The following is a 27,914-nucleotide window of genomic DNA, read 5'->3' as shown; positions in this document are numbered from 1 at the left end:
GAAGCCCACATCCCGTGAATTAATTTAAAAGATTGCAGCCAGTATTGTACAGTGTTTCCTGTTATAATTGCAGCCAGTACAGTATTCCCAGTTATAATTCCAGCCAGTATTGTACAGTATTCCCAGTTATAATTGCAGTGTGTTGTACAGTATTCCCAGTTATTATTGCAGCCAGTATTGTACAGTATTCCCAGTTATAATTGCAGCCAGTACAGCATTCCCAGTGCTGCTATGTTTTGGTTGGGAGCGCTGCAGTGAGTCCTCCCCAGCTCCAGGAGGCGGCTATTGGGGGAGGAGCGGGGTTGATGTTGTTGGTGGTGGGGTCAGAGGTCAGCCGGGCTTGGCATGGCCGCTGAAGTAGGGAAACGAGAGGAACGTTTGCTGCAGGACTGAAAGAGGGAAAATTGCCGGGATTTCAGCGTATTGAGACCGAAGAGAAAGCGGTGGGGGGAGAGTCTCCATCAGTTGCTCGGTGTGTTTGTGGCTCAAAGTGGCGGCCGGTGCGTGTGTGTGAGGGAGAGACTGGGTTCCCCTCCCCCAGCCAGAGCATGGGGAGGTGCTGCTGCCTCTCATTCTGTGGTATTTCGATTAATTTAGTGTTTAGTTTCTGCGTATGTTGTGCGGTGAGACTGGTGCACCAGAACTGGTATCGGCGCCATCACTTGTGACAGTCCTGTATCTCTGAATGAGTTACTGACTCCTGGCCAAACTCTGTGCCAGCAAGTGAGCAGATAAGTCCAGGCAGAGTCTGTGCCATTGGGTGGGGGGGAGAAACCCTCCTCCACTGCTGGATAAAAATATAGAATATGCCTCCTTCTTCTCAGGTAGTCCCTCAGGATCCACTCCGGTTCGATGGGCTTTGAGATGGTCGATAAGGCCAATGCATGATCTGCGGACTCTGCCACATACGGGGCAGGTGGTGCTAGAAGGGTTGGGTAGAGGGGATGTGTTTGGGGGTTTGTGCCCTTTCTTAGAAGCCTCTGTGCATTTCTGATGGAGTCTCTTGATGTGAAAACAGAAAATGCTGGAAAAACTCAGCAGGTCTGACAGCATCTGTGGAGAGAGAAACCGAGTTCAGGTTTCGGGTCTGTATGATCCTTCCTCAGATGTGTTTGGTGGCTTCCCAAAACATCATCTCCACTTCGGTTGGTCACAAGCTACAGTCTCCCATGAGTCAGTGGGGATATTTGATCTCTTCAGGGATGCTTTGAGGATAAAGTGTTTCCACTGCCCTCTTGGGAGTCTCCTGCAATGACCAAGTTCCATATAGAACAGTTGCTTCAGGAGTCCAGTGTCAGGTGTAAAAATAACATGCCCTGCCCAGTGGAGCTGTGTTTGAGTAATTAGCACTGTCTTGGGAGAGGACGCTGCTGTTGGACCGCCAATATTGAGACCAGATTTGGAGGATGTTTAAAAGGCACCATTGGTGGTACTTCTCCAGTGCTTTGAGATGCCTGTTGTTGGTTGTCTGAGTCTCCGAAGCACATAGGTACACAGGGATCACTGCTGCCTGGAAAACCATGACCCTATTCACAGCTTTGAGATCCTGGCCCTCAAATACTCTTTTCCACAGTCGGCCAAAGGCTGAGCTGGCATATTGGGGGTGGTGGTGTGGGAACATGTACAGCAAGGATAGCGTCATACCACCGTGTACAGCCTTCAGCTCTTGAATACAGTTACTTGCTTCCAGCTTTCATTTCCCTCTTCCCCCACCACAATTTTCTCTCTTTTCTACACCCCCCCCCTGCCAAGCTGATTCACATGGCTATTTACTTATGAGATTTGATCTGATAGTTGGAAAGTTGCCAATCATGGCAATACTGATCCCCACACATAGAACAGGAAGGGAGGCAATTTTGCTGAATACCAGTATGTACGAGCCCAGATTTTTTAATATCACCTATCTACTCCAGTGGCACTGAGGCCAATTGCAGCAATCTAAATTATCTTAAGTAGAGATAATGGACTGCGCATCAAACTTGGGGGCTGCACCCTGCCAGGAAGAAGAAGCACTTTTGCATTTATGCAGCACCTTGCATGACCTGTATTCAATGGAGCTTATAAGAATGAGAGGGGACCTCATTGAAACGTATAAAATTCTGACAGGGCTGGACAGACTGGATGCAGGGATGACGTTTCCTCTGGCTGGGAACAAGGGACTGGGTGTAGAACAAAGGGTCACAGTCTCAGGATACGGGGTAGGCCAGTTAGGACTGAAATGAGGAGAAACTTCTCCACCACAGAAGGCTGTGGAGGCCAAATCACTGAATATATTTAAGAAGGAAATAGATTTCTAGACTCTAAAGGTGTCAAGAGGTATGGGGAGAGAGCGTGAGTATGGCATTGAGGTAGAGGATCAGCCATGATCATATCGAATGGCAGAGCAGGCTCGAGGGGCCACATGTCCTAATCCTCCTATTTTCTATATTTCAACTACCTCAGGACATCCCAGTTCACTTCATAGACAATGAAGTACTATTTTGAAGTACAATCGCTGTTGTAGGAGATGTGGCAGTCAATTTGCATGCAGCAAGCTCCCACAAACCCAGCAATGGTATGACTGGATTAAACTGTTATATGAGGTTGTTTAAGAGGTGAATGTTGGTCCAGGGCACTGAAGTTCTACGTCCTGAGTACTTTTATGCATTCGGCCATCGGAATTTTTGTTTTCCGTTTAGTATTTTAACAATCATGGGAACTTCTAGCATGGAAGAGGTCCATTCAGGCCATAATGCCAAAGCTGGCTCTTTGATACAGCAGATGTGCCTAGTTCCACACCCCTGCCTTTTGTCAGTATTATGTTAGTTCTGTGATTCTATGAATTGTTTGTTGGGTATGCATTCTACTGTGTTTGAATCATATCACTGATTTGTTGTGTGAGTTCACATTTCTCTCTGCTTGTTTTGAAAAGCCTTCACAGCACCAGCCATGCGGAATCTGAAGTTGCTGCACAGCCTGCACTGCAGCGGGTGGCAGGGTCTGGGGAAACCTCAGTGTTTGACTGTACGTACAGAAACAGGGACAGTGCTTGTGGGATCAGACCTAGGAATCACAGAACTCGACCCTCACACTGAGCAGGTATGGACTTGTTTTAATACTCTTAGATTTTTGTGTGAGATTCGCAACCTTTTAATATTGATTCTTATGAGATCAAGACACTTGGGACAGAATTTTACAGCCCCCTCACGGCTGGGGTGGGGCTGTAAAATGCAGTGAGCCTTTCAAATGTCCATTGACTTCGGCAGGACTGTAAAATCTCCCCAGCGTAAAGTTCCGCCCTTGGGACAGTGTATGTTGCAAAGGGTGATTACCGTCTGTCAGCTGTAGACCTCTCACCCATGGATACATGTTAATGAATTGATGGTAACCCTTTTCCAAGTTTAAAATGAGCCCGAAGGTTAAAGATTGGCATTGATGCCAATAATTGAGCAGTTCAGTTGTATGAATGTTGGGAGATTTAAGGTGGCTTATTCTGTTTTAAGGCACATCACCTGGACAGTGGAATAAGGGCCAGTATGATACACATCATTTATATTAAAGAAAAGAAAGACTCCTATTTATAGTGTCTTTCACAACCTCAGGACATCTCCAAGAGCTTTATAGCCAGTGAAGAACTTTTGAAGTGTTGTCTTATTATAATGTAGGAAACGTGACAGCCAATTTGTGTACAGCGCAGAATGAGCTTGTTTGGCCCATCGTGCCTGTGCCAGCTCTTTGAAAGGGCTATCCAATTAGTCCCACTCCCTGTAAGGGGGTGCCCCCTTTCATCCTCAGAGACCCTCCCCACACTCAGGGTCATGATACGAGGTTCACAAGTGTGTGGCTTGAACAGAATGATCAGCAAAACAAATTTCTTCTGATAATTAACAATAGCTTTATTGAATTACCCACAGCCCTCAGAGGAGGGCTGCATTCAGCAATCACAAAATACAATTACCCAGAACCCTGTCCCATCAGAGGCTAAACTCCCACCTTGTTCTTAACTTAATACTTAAATCTATATCCTGACTTAATACTTACAATCACCCCTCAGTTGGTTTTCCAATGGTGTTGTTGTACCCTTGATGGAGTTGACCAAACTTTACCAACTGCCAACAGAAAACAGTGTCCTACAGTTTCTGTCCCCAATTATACCATTTCTACTGCTGACCTGACCAATTCATTTCAATGTCCAGTAGTTAGCACTCTTAGTTTATTCTGCGCATAGCCTAGACCAATTTGATCAGCTTATGCTATTTGAAACAATAGTCTTTCCACGGAACATATATCCCAGACGAATATGATCAGCTTTCACATTGGTTAAACAATTCTCGTGGTGTTTTGAGGCAATACAGCACCTGGCTCCAAGGCCAATGAAAGTTTAAGTATTAATGGGCTGTTCCTTATGCCATTGTATCAGGTAATCAGTCTCTTAATTGCGTTAGTCAATGGAAGGTAATGGCATTTCGCTGGTACCATTGTTCCATTATAACAATCAATGTCCAAACCTCTTTGATGAGGTACTGTCTTTTACCAAATGTCAGAATTAACCCCTTGCTACACAGCCCTGTGCTGTTGGCTGTAGCTTGGTTTCTGTATTATGATTTAAAAAAGCGAGGTCAAAACATGTCCATGGGTTTGGGTTTTACACTCCATAAATTTCCCAGTTGGAGGGGATTCTGATCCTACATTCCACCCTGCTCTTTCCTTGCAGCCCCTGCAGTTTTAGATCCCCTTTCAAGTCTGTATCTATTTCCATTTTAAAAATGACTATTGAAGAGAAATATTTTCACTCAAGAGGGTTGTGACCTTTTGGAATGCTGCACCCCAGAGAGCTGAGGATGCTCAGTTGTTGAGTGTATTCAAAGCCGTGGTCCATAGAATTTCTGGGTACTGAGGGAATTAAGGGACATGGGGGTAGTGCAGGAAGGGGAAATTGAGATGGAAGATCAGCCATGATCTTGTTGAATAGCGGAGCAGGGTTGAAGGGCCAAATGGCCTGCTCCTATTTCTCCTGTTCTTACATTGTCAGCATATGTTGTACAATGCAAGGCGAGGGCTTGTGAAAGAAATAGCTTTTGTGACATTGGGAGCTCTTTACCTAGTACATGGAGCAGCAGGAAAAGGGCCCTATCTCCAGGATCGAATGTTTGCATGGTTTGGTCCCAGAGGTAACCTGGTTTCTGTGCCGTAATGGTTATTTAGTAAAGAACTTCTCATCCTGCCAATTTTTTTTTTACAGTATCCACAATGACCTGCAAAAAAAGGGCAACTAATGTCCATGCATAAGGGCTCTGTATTTTATAGGCTTCACTGTACTGGCCTTTGGCTCTGAATAAGTGAATCATCTTAATGCAATATAATATTCAATTGACAAGTTTATTCAAGAAGACCTTGATTCAGACTCTTTCCTCTCTCTCCTCACAGGTGCTCCGAAAGGTGTCCCTGGTTGAAGAAGCATTTCTCCCTGAAGATGGCACCGGCTGTATAGTTGGTATTGAGGACCTGCCAGATCAGGAATCTGTGTGTGTCGCTATTGCAGCTGGGGATGTTCTACTTTATAATCTAAACTCAAATCAGGTATGTGGTGGTCTTATTTTATGAATATTACCTGAAGAATTTGAAGGACAAGGGCAGCAGACACAGAACACCACCACCTGCAAGTTCCTGCCCCAAGCCACTCACCATCCTGACTCGGAATGATATCGCCGTTCCTTCAATGTCGCTGGGTCAAAATCCTGCAGCTCCCTCCCTAACAGCACTGTGGGTGTACCTACTCCACAGGGACTACAGCGGTTCAAGAAGACAGCTCACCACCACCTTCTCAAGGGCAATTAGGGATGTGCAATAAATGCTGGCCTGACCTGGTCAACAACATCCACATCCCATGAAAGAATAAAAAAAAATACATTTTATTGACTAAACATGCTTTTCAGATGTACCATGATACCGGTCAGATGGTGGCTTGCTTTTTTTAAAAAAGAAAGCCTAGGTGCTTCCAGTAGCAAGCAAGCATGAAGGATTAACAACAGCTTGCATTTATGTAGCACCTTTAACATAGTAAATTGTCCCAAGACATTCCACAGGAGTGTTAGCAAACAAAATTTGACACTGAACCTGTGATGAGGTGACGGACAAGAGATCAATAGAATGGACAAAAAGGCTGGTTTTAAGGATCAATTCAAAGGAGGAGGGAGGGTGGTGGAGGGGGTGGAGCGAAGAGGCTTAGGCCGGAAATACCAGAGCTAGGGGCCTGGATGCTGAAGACATGGTTGCCATTGGTGGAGCGATTAAAATTAGGGATGCGCAAGGGGTCAGAATTGGCGGAGCACAGAGATCTCAGAGGGTTGTAGGACTGGAGAGAGTTCCAGAGATAGGGAGGGGTGAGGCCTTGGAGGGATTTGAAAGGAGGATAACAATTTTTAAAACTAGGCATTGCCAGACTGAGTATTAGCGTGTGCCATTGTGCACATGGGTGTTGGGCGAACAGGACCTGATGCAAGTTAGGATGAAGGAACAGAGTTTTGTACAAACTCATCAAGGAGCAGGTAGCTCACCATGCTCAGGGCTTTGAGTTGATTGGTAGCAGGGATCGTAAAGAGAGCAGGAAATGCTCATAATGATGTAGTTAACAATGTATTAACAAAAGTGCTTCTGTTAATTGTAAGTTTCTGTAATTTCAGCTGGAATGTGTTGGCAGTGTTGACAGTGGACTGACTGGAATGAGCTGGAGCCCAGACCAGGAACTACTTGTGCTCACCACAGGTATGTGTAAATCTGAAAGGGAATGGGGCTAAGCAAATAGCTTCTTCGGACATGGTGCAGATGCATAGGCTGAATGACCCCATGCTTATACTGTAAAAACCTATGAAAGCTACCTCTCTTTTCTCTCTCTGTAGGGATAGTTTAGTAAATTTTCAGCCTGTGTGTGGAGCCTCCCCTCCACCCGAGAACCAGTTTCATGGCTAGTGTCTTGCACCAAATTGTCTATGAATAATCAATTTTGTTATTCTTTCTTTGGATATGGGCATAGTTGGCAAGGCCAGCATTTGTTGCCCATCCTTAATTAGCTTTGAACTGAGTGGCTTGCGAGGCCATTTCACAGGGCAGTTAAGAGTCAACCACATTGCTGTGGGCCTGGAGTCACATGTAGGCCAGACCAGGTAAGGGAGGCAGATTTCCTCCTCTAAAGGACATTAGTGAATCAGATGGGTTCTTATAACAACCAATGGCAGTTTCCTGGTCACCATCACTGTGACTAGCTTTCAATTCCAGAATTGTTAATTGAGTTTAAATTCTGCCAGCTACCATGGTGAGATTTGAATCCATGTCCCTCGAACATTAACCTGGGCCTCTGGATGTCCAATGACATTATCACTATGCCACCATTTGCCTAAATTTAATTCCTTTATCTAAATTTTAATGGATCAAGCCATGGTTTTTGCAATGAATGCGCTGCATTCATTTTTCCTTTAAAATTTCAAAGAGCAAACGTTTGCACTTGCTCTCTCATGAGGGCCACTTTTATCTATCTCTGCCCATCTACAGCTTGACCCAGTTTCCTAAGCAACACAATAACAACTTGTATTTGCAAAACGTCCCAAGGCACTTCGCAGGAGCGATCATCAAACAAATTTAACACCAAATCACATAAGGAGATATTAGGACAAGTGACCAAAATGTTCGTCAAAGATGTAGGTTTTATGCAGTGTCTAAAAGGAGGAGAGAGAGGTGGAGAGGTTTAGGGAGGGAATTCCAGAACATGGGGCCCAAGCAGCTGAGGTGGAATAATTAAAATGGAGGATGTGCTCAAGGCCAGAATTGGAGAAATGCAGATATGCAGAGGGTTGTAGTACTAAACGGGTTGACTTGAGATAGAGAGGAGATGAGGCATGAAGGGACCAACACAAAAGGCTTGAGCCCACACCCATTACTCTTACTCAGAGCAGGTGTTGGCTGCATTACATTAACTGATTTTTAACACCTATCTGCACTATGAAAAGTTTTGTAACTGTAAGAATATAGAGTTCCTCCAGCATTGCTTGCTTGTCCACACTAACCGTTGTCTTATTACTTAGCTATGTGACTGGCATGGATTTCAGAAAAAACAGAAATCACTCAACTTTATCCCAAAGTCAATCCCACAAGCTAAAATTACCACATTTGCTAGTTCTGGATGCAGCATCCCTTGCAGCTGTGACCGTCTGGTCTCACCACTTCCTCACTCTTGCAAGCTTAACCCCCGTTTCTGCTTTGTGGCCAGCAGAGCATTCCCAGCCGCTTGACTCCACAGCAACTCACTGCCGGAGTTTGAGAGCGGAGGCTATGAGCACCTTTAACTGGCTCCCACAGTATATCAAGAGCATTGGAGACTGACCCTTAACCTCCTCAACCACTCCCAATGTCAAGAAGATGTACCAGTTGTTTCCAAAAAAAATTCTTGTACTCTAATTAACTTCACCCTCTCTCAGGCTAAGGAAAGGTTCAACCAGGTTTCCGACCCTGCGGCCCTTCTGGAAATTGTGTGCGTGTGCGAGGAATGTCGGGCAAGGATAAAATTGGTCTTGGTTACAATGCCTTTCATAGTTGAACAGTCTCTCAGGGTTAGCATCACTCACTTTGTGTTTTAGAAGGATTAGGCTCTAAAGGGATGCTGGAGAATTATGGAGTCCTATTCCTGAGTGAGGAAAGAAGGGGGAGAAAATTGCTGAGGGGGAAATTTTGAGAGTAAGTTTTAGTTGGGCGCTTTGTTTTAAACATAAATTTAATGGCAGATGCATCCTGTTTGAAACAAAGATGGCACCCTTTAGCAAGCACTCATTTTTAATACACTTAAAAATGTTTTGCAATTGAAAACTCTGGCATGTGCTGTGTGAAATAGTGATCCTAGAGTGAAATACTTTCAATGGTAGCAAGAGCACAAACACATCAAAGCAGCTTTTTCAAACCTAGCTCAGCCAGTTCTGTAGAAACTAAAACTGTCTTCAGAAGGCACCACTGTGTTGCATATTTCCGCTACGATGCAGCTTGTGAAGCGAGAACATTACTTTAATCGTCCAGCGTCTTACTTTGGCAAAAGACCCATGTCACAAGTTAATTATATTGCTTTGTAGGGCAGGAGACTATCATAATGATGACCAAGGACTTTGATCCAGTTACTGAAGTTGGAATCCACCAGGATGACTTTGGTGAAGGTGAGTGTGCTGTCTTGTTTCATAAATAGATTTTAAGACCTGTCTTTCTATTCTGTAAAACTCCAGCATAAGTTCCCAGTCGTTTGTAAGTCCCTCTGCTAGGATTTAGTGAACAATTCAACACATTTCTGTCAGAAATCACTTTTAAACTGTTTTGTTAAAAGAATGTTTGCAACAACTTGTCCAGATTATACTCTACATCCTGTCAAAAACCTACTGTAATTTGTAAAATAACATTCCTACATTAGTGTTTTCCAGTTACGTTTATACACAGTAGTGGTTTTGGTGCAGTATCGTTCTCTGTAGGATGGGGAAAGGTCACCAGGCCAATATGAACCTGCCCTGCTTCTTACTGAACTTATCCCTAATACACCCACCCTTAGGAGAGGCAAGAAGGAGACCCATAACCAATTCAGGGAATGTGTCAATAATTATCTTCTGATCCCTTAAAAGCCATCAGGCAAGCTCCCAATCCATTGGCTATTTCCCAGTATCCTGGCTTCTGTCATGGTCCCACTTTTCTCAAATGCTTCAAACCCCTTCTTGAAGAGATTACCGGGAGTCAGTCTTCGCCACCGCCTCCGGGATGCCATCCCACAGGCCGTTCAGAGAAAATGCCCGCACATCCAGCTTCCAGATCAGTTTTAAATAGATGGCCCCTGATTTTCCTTAGTTCTATTATGCAAGAACATTTTCTCCATTTGCCTGTATTCAATGTCCTTAATAATATTAAAGACCTGAAACAGATTCTCTATAATTGTATGCCTCTCCAACAAACCAAATCCAAGAAAGAATAAGCATCTCCATAGTTTTTTCTGGCAGAACCTTTATGACTCAAATGTTCTCCTCCTGTGCTGTTCAGTGGCACTAATGCCGAGAGTCATCCTCGTTGCACATTTTTGTATATTCTGTACAGCCAAAGTCTGGAGGAGTGGGGAATCATCCTAGATTACTGTGCTGTGCTTCCATGAGGCTCTTGTGAGAGTAGCAGAGGCTCAATAGCCCACTCTGTGCCTTGGCCTTCTGAAAAAAAGATGGTGCCTGGCACAAGGATGCGAGAAGAAAGTAATGGAAGAGACAATCAATACCACACCTTGATTTTCTTTTTGAAAAACCTTTACGGAAAAAATAAAAATGTAATGTCTTATTTGCAACAAGCAGTCTTATCTGTGATGTGCCTGTAAATTGTGTCTTTCCCTTCAGGAAAATTCATCACTGTCGGTTGGGGTAAGAAGGAGACACAGTTCCATGGAACAGAGGGTAAAGAAGCAGCTCGTCGTAAGCCAGCAGTGAGTGTTCGATTGAACTCTTATATCCAGTTTTTGTCCCTGGTATGGTTCGTGGTCAATTACTGTGAACTAATTCTTTTATGTAGCTGGTGGTTCAACAATTTTTGCTGCCTTATGGTATGAAATTCCTTATGAAATGTAACCTCACAGCTAAGCAAAACAAATGTCAGGGCTACGTGGTGCAGTACATTAACACAGAATATAAAATGGTTAGAGCACAGAAGGAGGCCATTTGACCCATCGAGCCCATGCCAGCTCTCTTTAGCTAGTCCCACTCTCCCACCCTTTCCCCGTCACCTTGCAAACTTTTTTCCCTTAAGGTACTTAGCCAATTCCCTTTTGAAAGTCACGATTGAATCTGCCACCATGACCCTTCCAGGTAGTGCGTTCCTAACCACTTGCTGTGTAAAAATATTTTTCCTCACTTTGCCTTTATCTGGGGGGGTGACGGCGGGCGGCAGGCAGGAAAGTGGAGCTAAGGCCACAGTCAGATCAGCCATGATGGCCACTCCTGCCCATTTCTTACGATCTTATGTTCTTTTGCTATTCACCTTAACTCTGTGCCTTCTGGTTCTTGACCCTTCTGCTAACAGGAACTGTTGCTATTTATTCTGTCCAGTATCCTCATGGTTTTGAACACCTATCTATGCAACCTCCTCCAGCCCTACAACTTCTCCAAGATCTCTGCACTGCTCTAATTCTGGCATCTTGCTTATCCCTGATTTTAATTGCTCCACTATTAGCTGCAGTGCCTTCAGTTGCCTAGGCCCTAAACTCAGGAATTCCCTTTGTAACTATCTCTCTCTCTACGTCCTTTTCCTCCTTTAAGGTGCCCCTTGTTAATACCGACCCTTGGGCAAGGTTCCCCAATATTATTATGCTCCCAGGTGAGGAGGAATGAACTGGCCTCCCTTCTTTATTCAACCCCCTTGGTTGGTCGCAGCAAGGTTTATTTAAAAAGGATTCCTTCCCTCGTGGATGCCTTTTCCCAGTCCAAATGTATTTATATTTTAAAAGGAGCCATCTTAATCAGACCTTTTTGAGTCAGAAAAAGGGTGAGTTTATTTGTTACTAGAACACGAGCAAAAAATTAATAAAAATGCATTATACATATACATAGATTAGAAATGAGAAGTGAGTCCAGAAACAAAAGTTTAAATGATATATGAATCAGTCTTTGGCTCTCTATGAGGAGTAGATAGTGAAACGCTGCAGCCATTAAGTTGGATGGCTCCGCTGGAGCTGACTTTGGCAGTTGAGCAGCTGGTTTGGAGATTCTTGGTTCTGCAGGTTAGCTGAAAGAGTTGTCCTGTTTCCTTTTCGACTGTAACCTTGCGGACTTTTGACCTGCTTCCAACAATCAGAGAGAGAGACTTTTTTACCTGCAAGCACAGAGGTGTCTAGTTGATGTACTTCAGCTATGATCTTCACAGCACACACTAACGCAGCACACACAGACCAGGGTTACAGTGGCTTTTATCCCCTTGTGTGTTCCTGGGAAGGAAAAACAAACCTGTCTTTCACCCAGAAACTGCTTTCTTTCAACTCAGTTCATGTCCACAGTCTGGGATATAACTCAACAGGAGATGGTTTCTGCTAAGATGGTACTCAACCTTCATTACCTCTGCAGCGACAGGAGATTACAGTTCAGCTTTTGCATTGCATCTTTTCCTTTGAGATGTCTCTGTCTGAAGTAGGCCTTGACACCTTTTAGGTGTGATGTTCTGTTCTCTCTGGACTAGTTGGTCAAGTGTAATCCACATAGGAATTTTCCAGCATGTGGTTGCTTTACAGTCTTAGCCAGCTTTTGTATGTATGTCCTTTCTTAAAAAACGCATGTCTTACTTAAAAGTTCAACATATCCATAAGTAATTCGGGGCTGTGATCCGTGGTCATGACAGCCTTAGGACCTATCTTTTTGACCAAGCTACCTTATGTAGCTCGATGTCCAATTTTGCTTTATAATGCTCCTTTGGATGTTTTGTTACAGGCACTACCTAAATAAAAGTTGTTGGCCGATCATATGACTGCAAAGGTTTCATGGTTGGGTTTGATTCTGTTCTTCCCCCATTGTCCACACCTGCCATTCTGAACAGGATTGTCTTTTTCTTCTTCCTCCTTATCCTGGGGGGCACAGTGGTGCCCCCTGCAATGCTGCCCTCACCTTTCCCCACCCTGAGCTCAACTCAAGACTGACTAGAAATAAACCCTTGGATCTTTACTGCTCTGTACGTCTCAACTACTCACTCTCTTAAACAACTAACTTGTGGGACTCTATCCAAGTTCAATCCCTGTGGAGTTCTGACATAGTATTTACTTTATTGCCTTCCCAAATATATTAAAGTTCCAACCATGAAATTTCTTATTTCCTTGATAGGAAATTCAGCCAGCATTTCCTTGGGATGATCGGAGGTCACGAGTGACCTGGCGAGAGGATGGGCAACTGTTTGCAATCAGTGCCATTTGCCCTGTGACAGGTATGTATCTGACTTTGACTTGATATTTTGGACATTTTCTTAAAGGGGAAGTGTATCACACACACTTTTTCTGGACTAAACCAACAATTCGATATACGTTATTAGGCTGCACTAATATTGAATTCCATGATGTTACTTGGTTCTTCCAACCCATTTGTGAGATTCAGGACCAAACTCTGAGATGGATTTGTGTACAAAAAGGAGAAATGATTGCAGATGGAGTGGGTTTTGATTTACACCAACCTATCAGTTTCTTGGAGGGAAAGTGGCCTGGCAACAGCTACTGATATTTTGCACCTCCTACTTTTTCATTACACACAGAAGCATCAAGCATTTTCATAATTTATACTTACCTGAGGTCAGCTCAAAAGTGCTCAAGAGGATGGATTATCTGATTGGTGCTGGTTGAGCTTAGAACATGACATTGGACTTGGATGGTTAGAACATCAAGCTGGCCGATACAACATAAACTTCCCATGTAGGCCCTCCACCATTCTGAAGGTATCCTATTGCTGATAATGAAACTCTGAAGCCCAGGACAGCTGCTGGACAATGTTACCTAAAAGTCAGGGATGGGAAAGGGGCCTGATACAACCTAGGGATTGGTGTCTGCCATGATTGCAGAGAAGCTCACTGTTGTTGCTTTTCTGTATCTCTTATTGAGTGGAATCATCATTCAGTGCGATGTGAAATGTGTCCGTGCTGTGATACTGCATGCACCTTTTACTGTTACTGTTACGTATTATATCTGCTGTTCACCTAACGCAGGCTCAAACCCTCACTGATCGCCTGAAGGGAAACTATTGCCTGACCTACTGGGATGGGGTGGTAGGCAGAGCCTCTGGGTTGTGTTGTATCCAAGGTTACACACCCAACGATGGAAATTCAGGACCAAGTCACCCCAGCTTAACAGATTGGGTGATCCAATTCTGCGACAAAGAGATTGGCAGTGCTTTGAGCCTCTGTTGATAATTGACTAACCAGCCTGGTTCACTAATGGAAGCTGGAGGCTGTCTCTGGGGGCAGAATGCCTGTGAACTAATATCGGTTTCTTCCCATTACTTGTCATAAAGTCATGACGGCACAGAAGGAAACCATTTGGCCCACCAAGTCTTGTGCAAGGTATGGGCGTCTTCCAGCCCTTTGTGAGATTTAAAGACCAAGTTGTGAGATTGATCATGAAAGATGGAATCCTTTCCCATGCAACCCCAGGTAACCCTTCACTGTGATGCTGCGATAGGTATAGTAATCCTAGCTGGACAAAAAATGGGAAACCGATTGGTGGTTTTTCTGGCATGGTGGGAGCTGAATAAGCTGCACCTGTACCTCTACGCACACCTGCATCTTGCATCAGTACTCTCTGGTATTGGGTAAGTGGGATTTGTGCCAACAAGGAAAGAACATGCCACCCTGTCGGGCAAATAGAATTGGCAACTCTTCAAGATAATATGCGAGAAACAACCAGCTGGTCAAACAAAAACATTTTATACTTGAAAATTGTTTCCAGAGTCACGCTGGGAGCTGAAGATTTGCAGCATTGGGAATCTGTGTGCTGTGTGTGGCATATTGCTGCTTCAGTGCCCCTGGAGACAAATTTCAGAACTTAGGATTGTGGTGCAATATTTGAGTTAGTACACTTGTCCTTTTAAATAATTAGCTCATTGTGAATTTCAGCAAGCCTTTGCAAAAGTGCAGTATTTAAGCAGATTTTGCCTCTCTTGTTTGGGTAGAAGGAAAAATGACTTTAACGTAAACCTGTCTAAGTTTTTGCTGCGCCTCACTCAATAGAAGGTGATGCTAATCAGCTTTGACCAATCTTCTGAAAGCAAATCCTTTTTGCCTTTAATGTTTTTCAACTTCTCGTTTTTCATAAATTAAATGTGTACACATTTTTTATTTTCATAACTTATACATGTCTGATGTCAGTCCAAATTAAATTTCCTCATGTAGGATCCAGAAAGCTGAGAATATGGAATAAAGAATGCGTGCTTCAATCAACCAGTGAGTCTGTTAATGGACTTGAACAGGCCCTGTGCTGGAAGTGAGTAACTTAAATTTCACCCTGATGTTCCTCTGGAAGTTTATAGGTATTAATTTTTGTGGGTATACTTGCCACCACTTGACTAATGCAATTTGGGCTGAAACTTGCTGTAAAATTAACTGGGTGCTAACAATGCACTGTCATTACTACCCAAATCATCCAGCAAGTCCAGGTAAGGAAGAGATATGCTCTGAGTTGTGAATCTCCAAAATTTGTTGGTTGATTATTGCAGCGCCTCCACTTGCTTCACACAAATGGCATTTCTGTTGTGTATAGCAGCTCGCTGGATTTGCACATTTCAGTTGCCCATAACTTCCCTACCATTGTTAAGAACTTTGCGCATTTAGCACACCCCAGAAAGTTAACTCTAGTATTTAACAGTGCAAGTATTTGTTTTTAACAATGTGATAACTTGCAATGATTGCCAATCAGCCTTGCCCGGAAAGTGAGCATCTTAAATCGTAGTGTTTCATTCCTTAAGGTAGCAAGTTCTTGTTGGAGATTTTAAAGATGCTGAATTTTTAAAAAAATCTTATCTTGCTCTTAATCCAATTTTTCTTTCCCTCAGTTTATTTCTCTTTCCGTATCTGAATGGACTGTAATTCAATCCATTTCCTCCTTCATCATTGCTCTGTTTATTTCTTCATAAATCTCATTTAGTTAAGGGGATGGAATGTTGGTCCCATTATTCTTTCAAATCCTGGATTCCCCATTGTCCTTACCACGCCTTTATCAGTTTGCATTTCTAGCAAATTACTGGACAAAATCATTTTTTGAATTGAAGATGCAGGAGAAGTCTAAGGAGGCTCGCCATGAGAGCCAGCAAATTCAGGCTCATTAAATTTACCAAGTTGCTATCTTATAGGAGATAGCCCTCTTCTGCAGGGTTCCTTGGTAGAACATTGATATTTTGATGAAGGGGTTGCACATGGGAAATTCACACAGTGATGTCCTGTAGCTGCCAGGATATTGTGCCTGTATTCTCCAAAAGGTATCTGTCCCATATTTTTACCCCTGGCATTTACTGTCTTTAAATCATTGGCCTGCCGAAACGATTGTTCACCAACTTTCTCCCAGGTTTGTGTCAATATTTCTCTGTAGTGGGCTGACAGAAGATGCACCAGAGATGCTGAGATGGCTTCTCCACTCTCTTCTTCTCTTTGTCCAACCCCACTCCCAAGCTCAGTATGGGTACGTGGCTTCCCCTGATACTAGAGTGTCAGCCGTGGCTTAATTGGTAGCATCCTCACTGCTGAGTCAGAAATTGTGGACTCAAGTCCCGGTCCAGAGACTCAAGCACATATCCAGGTTGACATTCATGGTGCAGTGCTGAGGAAGTGTCGCACATTTAGCTGAGATGTTAAGCTAAGGCCCACCAGCCTTCTCAGATGGATGTAAAATATTGCATAGCACAACTTCAAAGAAGACCATTGTCCTGGCAAATATTTATCTATCATCCAACATTTCTTTTATTTGGCTGTTATCACACTGCTGTTCTTGGGAGCTTGCCATACATAACTTGGCTGCTGCATTTCCTACATTACAACAGTGACCATATTTCCAAAGAAGCGCTTCATTGGCTGTAAAGTGCTTTGGGCCATCCTGAGGTTGTGAAAGGTGCCAGATAAAGATAGTTCTTTTTACTGAGGTCAGAAACTAGACTTGTGTGAAGATAGTTAGGTGAATAACCCTGTAATCTACCTTCAGGATACAATGACTTGTCTCTCCTGAGCATTATACCACCATGTATTTTTCAAATCTTTTGCTTTTAACCCTTCTGAACTTTGAAGTGAACTATGATTGCTGCAATTGAGTAACTTAAAAACAATTTTTTTTTTTTGCATTCCCATCAGCAGGTGTCAGATATAGTTCAGTGAGTCAAAAGTTTATGGATTGAAGCCTCAAATATTGGTGCATTATTGGACTGGCATTGGTAGAAGGCTGAGAGCAATCTTATATATTTGAGAAGAAAATAGATAGATAGATTTCTGGACTCTAAAGGCATCAAGGGGCATGGGGAGAGCATAGGACTATAATGTTGAGGTAGAGAATCAGCCATGATCATATCGAATGGAGCAGGCTCAAAGGGGCTGGATGATCTACTCCAGCTCCTGTTTTCTTTGTTTCCATGTATTCTTGGTGAGCAGTAACCTCCACATTCTGAATTATGTATGAGTCTGACATGTCTAGCCTAGTACACTCAACATCCATTCTTTACAGACATCCCAGCTGTTGATCAGAGTCACACAATTTCCACACTTAGAGTTGCACACTGCTATCACACTGTGATTGGATTGAAAGGATGCTTTGTTTAGGATGTATACTCTACTTTTGATGGAAATAAGAAGTTATTTGTCCACAAACAGGAACCTAAATTTTCCCTGGTCATGATACTTATGCTGAATGGAAATGTGGAACGTATGAGAATCCATTGTAACCTGCCTATCTTTTTTGCCACATTGCTAGACCGTCAGGGAACTTGATTGCATCCATACAGCGAAAGCTTAACAAGCACAATGTTGTGTTCTTCGAACGGAATGGTTTGCTACATGGAGAGTTTTCGCTTCCTTTTGACAAAGACCAAGTTAAGGCAAGTACTTAAGGTTCCTTTCTCCCCTTTGAACCCCTTTCCATGGATACTTTGCCCAGATGGCCATTCTTTAGATTTGACCTTGGGCATCATGGCCACGGTTGGCTCTATCCTTATCTGAAACTTCTGTCTTCCCTCCTCCACCCATGCAGTGAGGGTAACCCAACTATCAATACTGTGAACCCTAACCAGTGTTTCCTACCCTAACCAAAAGATAAGAACAGTAATTGCATTTTCCCCAACACTACCAAAATTGGTAAACTAAGCACACAGTGTCTATTGGTGTCATTATGTTAGCCTGTGAATTGGAAGTAGGTTTGATTCACAGCAAGACTCACAGAAAATGATCAATTGTGTGACAAATATTCAGCATACAGCCTATTTAAACAGTGCACTACAGCAAACAGTCTACAAAGCTTATTTAAAAAAGGATTGTTACAAACTACAGCAACATCTCCTGATGAGAGCAAGGTGAGTTCTCCAATAAAGTGCAATGAGTGGAGGATAATAACACAAATTATGTGTATAAAGTCAATCCCAGTCCCCTACAGCAATGTGGTCTCCAGGGATGATTAATGGGGAATTACCCAATTATTTCCATTCTGGACAAGAACAATGATATCAATGTATGCAGCCAACGGAGCACACAACAAATTATCATGTCTCGGTAGTACAGCATGTGGTGAACTAGCCCACTGAGCCATGTTTGTGTTCTAAAGCCATGTAATACGGTATTTCAAATATTCTATAAGATTTTATGTAATTAGATTTTTAACTTTTTCAGGTATCTGAAATAGAATATCTTTGGTGTCTGGTTAATTTGCGGGTGCTAAAATGTAAAGAGTAGATTTGGAATTGCATTTTTAATGTGAAGATTTAAGAACCTTAAGATGTTTGAGAAATTAGCTTAGGAATGAAAATACCCATTTACCCTGATTAATCTTTAATTATGGGACATTTTTGATTGCTTCTTTTCATTTAACAAACTGCAATTGGGTTGTTAACTCAATGGCTACATCTATTTAGATTTGTTCACTGGTGTTCTTCATTTGTATTACTGATTTCTTACGTTTGTTTTGTGAAATTCTTCACATGATCGTTGACCCTTTTGCCTTTTTTCTGTTTATTGGAATACCAAAGCTTCACCCCCTAGTTACCCCTCGTTAATATTTTTGGATGTGCTTATGAAACAATATATGTTACAACATTTTGGTTTATACTGGATAGAGGTTACAATAAGATACAACTTGTACATCATCTCAGATCAGATGATATATTGAAATTCAAGTTTATGCTGAATGCCACTCTTAAAGCACAATGAGGTAAGTAAAATGGTGTAGATTGGATTATATTATGTTGTTGGATTATATTATGTTTCATCATATGACAAAGCACTAACAAGGAATACATTATTCTTTGTAAGCATATAGTTAAAATTGAGGAAGACTGCAGTAAAATACAAGACGGCATTAACAAACTTGTCAAATGGATGTGTAAATGCAAAGGAATTTCTTTATAAAAATACATTTTTGTAGGAAGAGTAAGGAGGTTACCTCCTGTTGGAAAATAAGAGTCTAAATGAAAATAAAGAGTCTAAAGGGGTAGAAGCACAGATGATCTAAATCACTAAAAGTAGCAACACAGGCTAACTAATCCAGAAAAAGTGCAAACAAAGCACTTGAGTTCATTTATAGAGGACTCGAACTCAAAACCATAAGTTTTTTTAAACTTTTTAGACCACTGTATGAGTACTGTGTAGAATTCTGGTCTGTACATTACAGAAAACTGTAGAAACACTGGAGAAAATACAAAAACATTTATAATGATGAACTGGAACTGCGCGGGTACAACAACCTGGAAAGATTGACTATGTTTTGGGGGGTGGGTGTAAGTCGTCTTTCTCCAGAGAGGTGACCAAATAGAGATCTCTAAAGTTATGAAAGGGTTCTATAGAGTAGACATGGAGATGATGTTTCCACTTGTTGGGGTATGTAAAACTTGGGGCTAATGCAACATGGCCACTAATAAATCCAATAGGCAGTTCAGGAGAAATGTCTTTACCCAGAGAGTGGTGAAAATGTGGAACTCGGTACCGTAGGGAGTAGTAACGGGATATAGCAGAGATGCATTTAAGGAGAAGCTAAATAAGTGCAGGACGGAGAAAGGAATAGTAGGATCTGCCCGCAGCCTCGTGTGGAGCATAATGGTTCTGTTTCTGTGCTGTACGTTCCATATAATATTTACAAAAACCATTGAAACTTTATAATTGACATATTTGAGATTTCTTCGTTGACTTTTTGAAAAATTGCTTTGTGTAGCAGGCTTTTCATCAGTGGTTGACACATTATCTAATCTGCCCTCAAGTTTCTAACTGGATCGGGCAGTGTACGTAGTCAGATTGGAAGTGAGTGGATTGAAAGTGTAGTTATATTCCCAACCTATAGATTTTCTGCACTTTGTTGGAAATAATCTACCTGCAGTGCTCTGTATTTTACTGACTGGCTTGGTTTTTACTGTTAATTAGGTAAATGAGATACTCTGGAACAGTGACTCCACTGTACTGGCAGTTTGGCTCAAGGATTTGCGATCAGCAGATGAAAGGATCAAAGATGTCCAACAAAGTACATATGGTAATAAGTTATCTTCCAGATGGTCTGGAGTTTGCTCTTCTTTTGCCACCTATCTAACATCCTGCATCTAAACAAAATGTTAACTTGATTTTAATAAATACTTTTGTTCTTGGTGTGCTTTGCAATGTATCTGAAGATTGACTGCCTGAATATCACTTAAACTGCCAAGCCAGACCAAAATTCTGACATCGAAATAAATATGGCTTAGAATCATACAACACAGGAAGAGGCCATTGGGCCTGTCGTGTTATGCTAGCTCTTTGAAAGAGCTATCCAATTAGCTTTTCACACGGCCCTGCAAATTCTTTCCTTTTCAAGTATGAATCCAATTCTGTTTGGAAAGTTACTGTTAAATCTACCTCCATCCCATTCTTTGAGGCAGCGCATTCCAAATCATCATAACTGCTGTATAAGAAAGAAAATATCTCTTCACCTCCCCTCCAGTTCTGCCCGTTGTCTTAAATTTGGGTCCTCCAGTTACCAAGCAGGGAAACAGTGCCTCTACATGTATCAAAATCCCTCATAATTTTGAATGCTTCAAGTTTGTGAGAGGTTGTGTTATCAGTGGATCAACCCCTGGTTGAATGCTGCTGGCTTTCATCAAACAAAAAAAAAGAAGTAATGGTTTTGGATCCGTAGATATGATCCCATTTGCGGTGTTAACCCGTCTGAGAATTATTGATCATGTTGCTGGGATCATGTTGTGGAGTGACCGTTGAGGCTGTCACAAGTCTGTAATCTGGTCAACCCTGTCTCCTCAGTCAAGTGGAGTGATAGTGAGCCTACTTAGTGCATCACCCTGTCTCTAGATGCCCGCTTCCAAGTGCCCATGTGGAACAGTTGTCACTGTTTTAAGAATAAGGAATGGCATGCTTTCTGATTGGGCATAATTTGCAGCTTTAAACTGGGCCTCAGCAATTATTCAATACTTGGCTGTTTTAATTCTTATTGTCTTGCAGTTCAGTTGTGGACAGTGGAAAACTACCACTGGTACCTGAAGCAGACCCTGCATTTTGGTTGTGATCAGACAGGACAGATTGTATCCCTAAAGTGGGATCCTGAGAGTCCCTTTCGACTGCACGTGCTCTGCAGTGGGTGGCTTTACCTGTCCTTCAACTGGCATTGGACCACCGATCGAAGTACAGGAGAAGACAGCAGTGACTTGGCTAACGTAGCTGTGATCGATGGAGGTAAAAATTTTCTTTGAGCCTGAAAATTATTGCTTGTATAAATCCATGGCCAGTAAATTTTAGCATTGAAGTTTGTAAACATCTGTAATGCCCTTACAGCTTTTAATTGTGGAGCCATTTGAACTGATAACGCCTACCCCCACAACCCCAACACTCCGCCCTCCACGCTGTCATAAGAGAATCAGTTCCACTTAAAAGCATACTGCTAACTGCATGTTGTTACCTAGTGCTTCAAATTGGAATGAATTAAGTTATTCCCTTGAAAACTATTTATTTGTTTTTGTTTTGAAGTGAGGAAAGTAAGGCTGAGCAGCCAAGTGGATAATACAGCTCAGAGGGGGGTCACTTGGCCCATTGTGCCTGTGCCAGCTCTTTGAAAAGAGCTCTCCAATTGGATCACCACCCCATAGTCTTTCAACTTGTTCCTTTTTAAGTATTTATCCAGTTCTCTTTTTGAAAATTACTGTTGAATCTGCTTCCACTGCCTTTTCAGGCAGCGCATTGCAAATCACAACTCGTTGTATAAAAATGTTTCTCCTTCTCTGTGTCCTCCCAGCTCCAGCTCCCTTCCCAGAATGATTCTTTCAATCAAAATGTTGGAGGTTCACTCTGAAAATTAGCTGAATTAGTGCTTATATGGCAGCAGTTGCTTCAGCAACTCCAGAACAAAGAAGGATAAAATCTCTATTTCTGATTGCTAACCCACCATCCTGTTCTAGAAAATGCTGTGCGTCGACATAAGGCACAAACAGCATTCAAGCATAACTGTGATGCCGTATATAGCTAAATAACCAATTAATGATCACTGCATTTACTTACACATGAGGAATAATCATTTGGGTAAGGTCTCAGATGCTAAGGCCTGTGGAACCATGTCCCAGTCCGAAACATTGGCACCTTCAGGAAAAGAGAGGAGAAAACAGGATTGAGGAAGTTTAATGACTAGGGAATCCATGATCATCTCCTGAGATGCTATCTCCTGTCTTAATATCTCATTGCTGTTTGTGGGAGCTTGCAGTGTGTAAATTGTTTGCTGTGTTTCCTACATTACACAACTAGACTTCAAAAGTACTTGGACTCCTGAGGTCTTGAACAGCACTGTATAAATGCAAGTCTTTTTCCATTTTACTTTGTTTTATGTGTTGTGTTTCAGAAGGTACTGCAGAGTGATTTATAGGTTCCTCCATGTTCCCCAACATATATTTTAGAAGCAATTTAAACCAATGAATTACTTCTAGCATTAACCAGTAAAGCAAGATTTGATGAATCGAGAGATATTTATTTTCTTGACGAACTAAACCCCTTGACAGGATTCGGGTTAAAATTTGAAAGTACTTGCACTTTTACGTTAGTGAGCAACAATGTTAGCGTTTCAAGTCAATAACCACTTGTCTGATGCTGCCTAACCTGCTGAGCATTTCCAGCATTTTCTGTTTCCATTTCAGATTTCCAACATCTGCAGCACTTTGACTTTGCACTTGCCTAATTGCATGGCAAAACATTATTTTAAGCAGTGGATTGCTGATGAACTGTAGTAACTGTTGTCATGGGTGCAAGTATATTTAACCAAAGAATATTTAGCAATTTTTGTTTTCTGACACATCAGCTGAGATTCCTTAGAATTAATTTTCCTGTTTGAAACGTGCAAAATATCAGGGCTCATCAGTGACATAACATCTAGAACTTTTTAATTTTACTTGTTTCATTTAAATAATACTTGTTTTCTTTTTCTTGGCACTGGCAGATAAAGTACTAGTGACACCTTTTCGCCAGACAGTGGTACCTCCGCCAATGTGTGCATATCAGCTGCAGTTGCCTTGTGCTGTGAATCAGGTTATATTCTCTTCAGATCCACAGAGGAGCAATGACATTGCAGTCTTGACAGCAGATAGCCAGATTTCAGTCTACCAGGCTGGTGAGTGCATAGTTAATGACCAACTGCTTCATTACAACAGTTTTTAAACAAGTGGAAAAAAGGTCACGATTTTGTGGTTAAAAGCAAACTGACAATGCATAAAAGGCCACTCAATCTATCGCCCCATTGCTTACACACGTTATGTGCAGTCCACTCTGCCTCGGAAAATAACATAATTCATTTAATCTTTTGAGGAAAGGCTGTCCAAGATTCTGTCCTCTCCAACTAAATTGAGCACAAATTCAGAATGCTACATATAATCTACAGCACAGAAACACAACATTCACTGTTTATGCTCCACACAAGCTTCTTCCCACTTTATTTCATCTCACTCTATAAACATATCCTTCTATTAATTTTCCCTCAAGCAGTTTTCTAGCTTCCCCTTAAAGGCACCTATGCCAGGGGTGACCAAACCACAGCTTACGAGCCACACACGGCACTTTGAAACGCAAAGTGCAGCTCATTTCTTGTGCTGTGAAACTGGTTAAATCGCGCATTGGAGGGAGGTAAATAGTCAGGTGCAGCCTCAGCTTTGAAGAAGAAGAGAACTGAAGAGCAGGCAGCAACACTGGGAGGATAGAGAGCGGAGGTTTAAGATCAACGATTTGTTCTAGCACTGTTGTGAGATTTCTTTTGTTGTTTCCCACTGGTCTTATGTGGGACTGCTTGACTCTCAGTACCTTCTTCTCTGGCTCCCTAGCCCACCCTCTCACTGCTGACCCAACACCTTGTGGCTTCTGTGGAAAATAAGAGAGGATAAGGCTGTGTCAAGGAAGCCTGGAAGGTTAGAGAGGAAAAAGCTGAAACCGAAGGTTTCCTCACAGAAGTGTATGCAATAGCAGTAGGAATGTGTCTGTAAAGGTTGTCTGTGTCTTGTAGCTCTCTAATATCTGAAGATTATTGTATGCAGCTCGAAGATTCATTATGTTTGGCCACCCCTGATCTATGCAATTCGCCTCAACCACACCCTGCAATTGTGAGTTCCATGTTCCCACTGCACTCCGGGTAAAGAAGAATATGCTGAATTCCTCAATTGATTTATTAATGGAAGTTTTATATTCTACATATCCTAATTGTAAGATATAGTTTTTAAAGTTACGGTAAATGGTTAAGGTGCATTCTGTTCCTAAGGTTTAAAAAGAATACCAATTGGTGATAAGGTTAATAAAATAGATAAAAGGAAAATAAATAAGTGAATAATATAATTAAGTAGTTAGTTAAAACGCATTAAGGTTGACAAGCCAGATGATGTGTCAAGGCTGCAGCATATGGGAACTCCTAAATGCCAATGTGACCCAGGGCAAACACATCTGCAGTAATTGTTTGCTGCTGGAGGGGCTTCAGCTCAGAGTCGTTGAGCTGGAGGCTGAGCTGCAGACACCGTGACACATCAGGGATGTTTTGTACCAGGAGGCAGCCACACAGGCTAGGGTCTTCTGATTTGGTCAGGGACAGGAGGGTGTGGCTGCAAGTGAGGCAGGTAAGGGGACCCAGAGGGCAGGAGTGCAGGAGCCTCAGCCTTTACCATTGTCCAATTGATTTGAAGCCCTCTCAGCTTTTTTGGGTGAGAGCATGGGCTGCAAGATAGATGAGAAAACTGACCATGGCACCGTGGTACAGGAAGCCGTTCAGGTCGAGGGAGGAAAAAGGAATGTAGTGGTAGTAGGGGATAGTATAGTGAGGGGGATTGACACTGTGCTCTGCAGCAAAGGGTAAGAGTCCAGAAGGCTGTGTCATCTGCCTTCTGCCAGGGTTCAGGACATCTGCTCAAGGCTAGAGAGGAACTTGGAGGGAGAGGATCCAGTTGTCATGGTCCACGTAGGTACCATCAAAAAGGTAGAACTAGAAAAGAGATTCTGCAGAGTGTGAGGAGCTAGGCACTAAATTGAAAGTGGAACCTCAAAGGTAATAATCTCTGGGTTATTACCTGAGCCACGTGCAAATGGGCATAGGGCAAATAAGATTAGAGACATGAATGCATGGCTCAAAGGCTGGTGTGGAAGAAGTGGGTTCCAGTTTGTTGGGCACTGGCCTCAGTATTGGGGAAAGTTAGGGTGGTACTATTGGGACAGTCTACACCTGAACCATTTTGGGACTGGTGTTCTAGCAAGCCACAAAACTAGGGAAGTAGAGAGGGGTTTAAACTAATCAGTAGGCACAAGGGACCAATTTTGGGAAGATGTGGTAAAAAAGTAGTGAAAAGGCAGCAGAGAAAAGCATTCATAATTCAGAACTTGAACAAGGCAACCAGGCAGAGTCAACATGGCTTTGTAAAAGGAAAATCATTTTAATCAATTTATTGGAGTTCTTTGAAGGTGTACTGTACTGATCTTTTACATCCACCTGAGAGGGTGAATGCAGCTTAATATCTCATTCAAAAGGCAGAACCTCCAACAGTGCAGCACCCTCTCAGCATGGCACTGAAATGTCAGCCTCAATTATGTGCTCAAGAAGTCTTGAGTAGGGCTTGAACTCAAAATCTTTTGACTCAAAGGTGACAGTACTACCCACCTAGCCACAGCTAATACATATCAACTATAGTCAGTTTTGATTAAGTTATGGATAGAAATAATTATAAAATGTTTTAGACCATAAGACATAGGAGCAGAAATTAGGCCATTCGGCCCATCGAGTCTGCTCCGCCATTCAATCATGGCTGATAAGTTTCTCAACCCCATTCTCCCACCTTCTCTCTGTAACCTTTGATCACCTTACCAATCAAGAACCTGTCTATCTCGGTGTTAAATACACTCAATGACCTGGCCTCCACAGCCTTCTGTGGCAATGAATTCCATAGATTCACCACTCTCTGGCTAAAGAAGTTTCTCCTCATCTCTGTTCTAAAAGGTCTTCCCTTTACTCTGAGGCTGTGCCCTCAGGTCCGGGTCTCTTCTATTAATGAAAATATCTTCCCCACGTCCGCTCTATCCAGGCTTTCAGTATTCTGTAAGTTTCAATCAGATCCCCCTCTCATCTTTCTAAACTCCATCGAGTATAGACCCAGAATCCTCAAACGTTCCTCATATGTTAAGCCTTTCATTCTTCGGATCATTCTCGTGAACCTCCTCTGGACCCTCTCCAGGGCCAGAACATCCTTCCTGAGATATGGGGCCCAAAATTGCTCACAATATTCTAAATGTGGCCTGACCAGAGTCTTATAAAGCCTTAGCAGCACATCCCTGCTTTTATATTCTGGTCCTTTAGAAATAAATGCCAACATTGCATTTGCCTTCCTAACTACCGCCTCAACCTGCAAGTTAACCTTAAGAGAATCCTGGACTAGGACTCCCAAGTCCCTTTGCACTCCAGATTTCTGAATTTTCTCCCCATTTAGAAATTAGTCCATGCCTCTATTCTCCCTATCAAAGTGCATGACCTCACACTTCCCCACATTGTATTCCATCTGCCACTTCTTTGCCCATTCTCTTAACCTGTCCAAGTCCTTCTGCAGCCTCCCCGCCTCCTCAATACTACCTGTCCCTCCACCCATCTTTATATCATCTGCAAACTTAGCCAGAATGCCCTCAGTTCCTTCATCTAGATCATTAATGTATAAAGTGAAAAGTTGCGGTCCCAACACTGACCCCTGCAGAACTCCACTAGTCACCGGCCACCATCCTGAGAAAGACCCCCTTATCCCCACTCTCTGCCTCCTGCCAGACAGCCAATCTTCTATCCATGCTAATACCGTGCCTCTAACACCATGGGCTCTTATCTTACTGAGCAGCCTCCTCTGCGGCACCTTGTCAAAGGCCTTCTGGAAGTCCAAATAAGTAACATCCATTGGCTCTCCTTTGTCTAACCTGCTCGTTACCTCCTCAAAGAATTCTAACAGATTTGTCAGGCATGACCTTCCCTTGATGAAACCATGCTGACTTTGCCCTATTTTACCATGCACTTCCAAGTATTCTGAAATCTCATCCTTAATAATGGACTTTAAAATCTTATCAACGACCGAGGTCAAGCTAATCGGCCTGTAATTTCCCTTCTTTGCCTCATTCCCTTCTTAAACATGGGGGTTGCATTAGCGATTTTCCAGTCCTCTGGGACCCTCCCTGACTCCAGTGATTCCTGAAAGATCACCACTAATGCCTCCACTATCTCTTCAGCTATCTCATTCAGAACTCTGGGGTGTAATCCATCTGGTCCAGGTGATTTATCCACCTTCAGACCTTTCAGTTTTCCTAGCACCTTCTCCTTGGTAATGGCCACCATACTCGCCTCTGCCCCCTGACTCTCTTGAACTTTGGGGATGTTACTCATGTCTTCCACCATGAAGACTGACGCAAAGTACCTATTCAGTTCCTCCGCCATTTCTTTGTTCCCCACTACTACTTCTCCAGCGTCATTTTCCAGTGGCCCAAAGGCCACTTTTGCCTCTCTTTATATATCTAAAAAAACTCTTGCAATCTTCTTTTATATTACTGGTTAGTTTACCCTCATATTTAACCTTCTCCCTCCTTATTTCATTTTTAGGTGTCCTCTGTTGGTCTTTGTGGGCTTCCCAATCCCCTGGTTTCCCACTGCTCTTTGCCGCTTGAATGCTTTCTCTTTAGCTTTTATGCTATCCCTGACTTCCCTTGTCAGCCATGGTTGCCTCGTCCTC

At 42.6% G+C, this 27,914-nt stretch overlaps 1 protein-coding gene across 6 annotated transcripts in view; it reads left to right on the top strand.

Annotated features, from left to right (window-relative positions):
* Window positions 1-325: 325 nt before the first annotated feature.
* The window catches only part of elp1 (elongator acetyltransferase complex subunit 1), a 74,101-nt gene continuing 46,512 nt past the window's right edge, over window positions 326-27,914 (top strand). For 5 of the 6 annotated variants that reach the window (XM_041186983.1, XM_041186982.1, XM_041186985.1 and 2 more), the window contains exons 1-12: window positions 326-472; window positions 2,912-3,078; window positions 5,407-5,559; window positions 6,663-6,744; window positions 9,093-9,173; window positions 10,377-10,462; window positions 12,840-12,939; window positions 14,890-14,980; window positions 17,447-17,570; window positions 20,095-20,200; window positions 21,160-21,390; window positions 23,135-23,305. In XM_041186983.1, coding sequence (XP_041042917.1) covers window positions 2,929-3,078; window positions 5,407-5,559; window positions 6,663-6,744; window positions 9,093-9,173; window positions 10,377-10,462; window positions 12,840-12,939; window positions 14,890-14,980; window positions 17,447-17,570; window positions 20,095-20,200; window positions 21,160-21,390; window positions 23,135-23,305 — 1,375 coding nt within the window. In that variant the 5' untranslated portion in view covers window positions 326-472; window positions 2,912-2,928. Of the gene's footprint in view, window positions 501-2,911; window positions 3,079-5,406; window positions 5,560-6,662; window positions 6,745-9,092; window positions 9,174-10,376; window positions 10,463-12,839; window positions 12,940-14,889; window positions 14,981-17,446; window positions 17,571-20,094; window positions 20,201-21,159; window positions 21,391-23,134; window positions 23,306-27,914 lie in introns of all 6 variants that reach the window. The other variant, XM_041186981.1, reaches the window with a different exon arrangement.

The sequence above is a fragment of the Carcharodon carcharias genome, chromosome 4, assembly GCF_017639515.1.
Source record: "Carcharodon carcharias isolate sCarCar2 chromosome 4, sCarCar2.pri, whole genome shotgun sequence".
NCBI lineage: Eukaryota > Metazoa > Chordata > Chondrichthyes > Lamniformes > Lamnidae > Carcharodon > Carcharodon carcharias.
The sequence above is the reverse complement of the archived record's forward strand: the minus strand, read 5'-3'. Positions and strand labels throughout refer to the sequence as shown.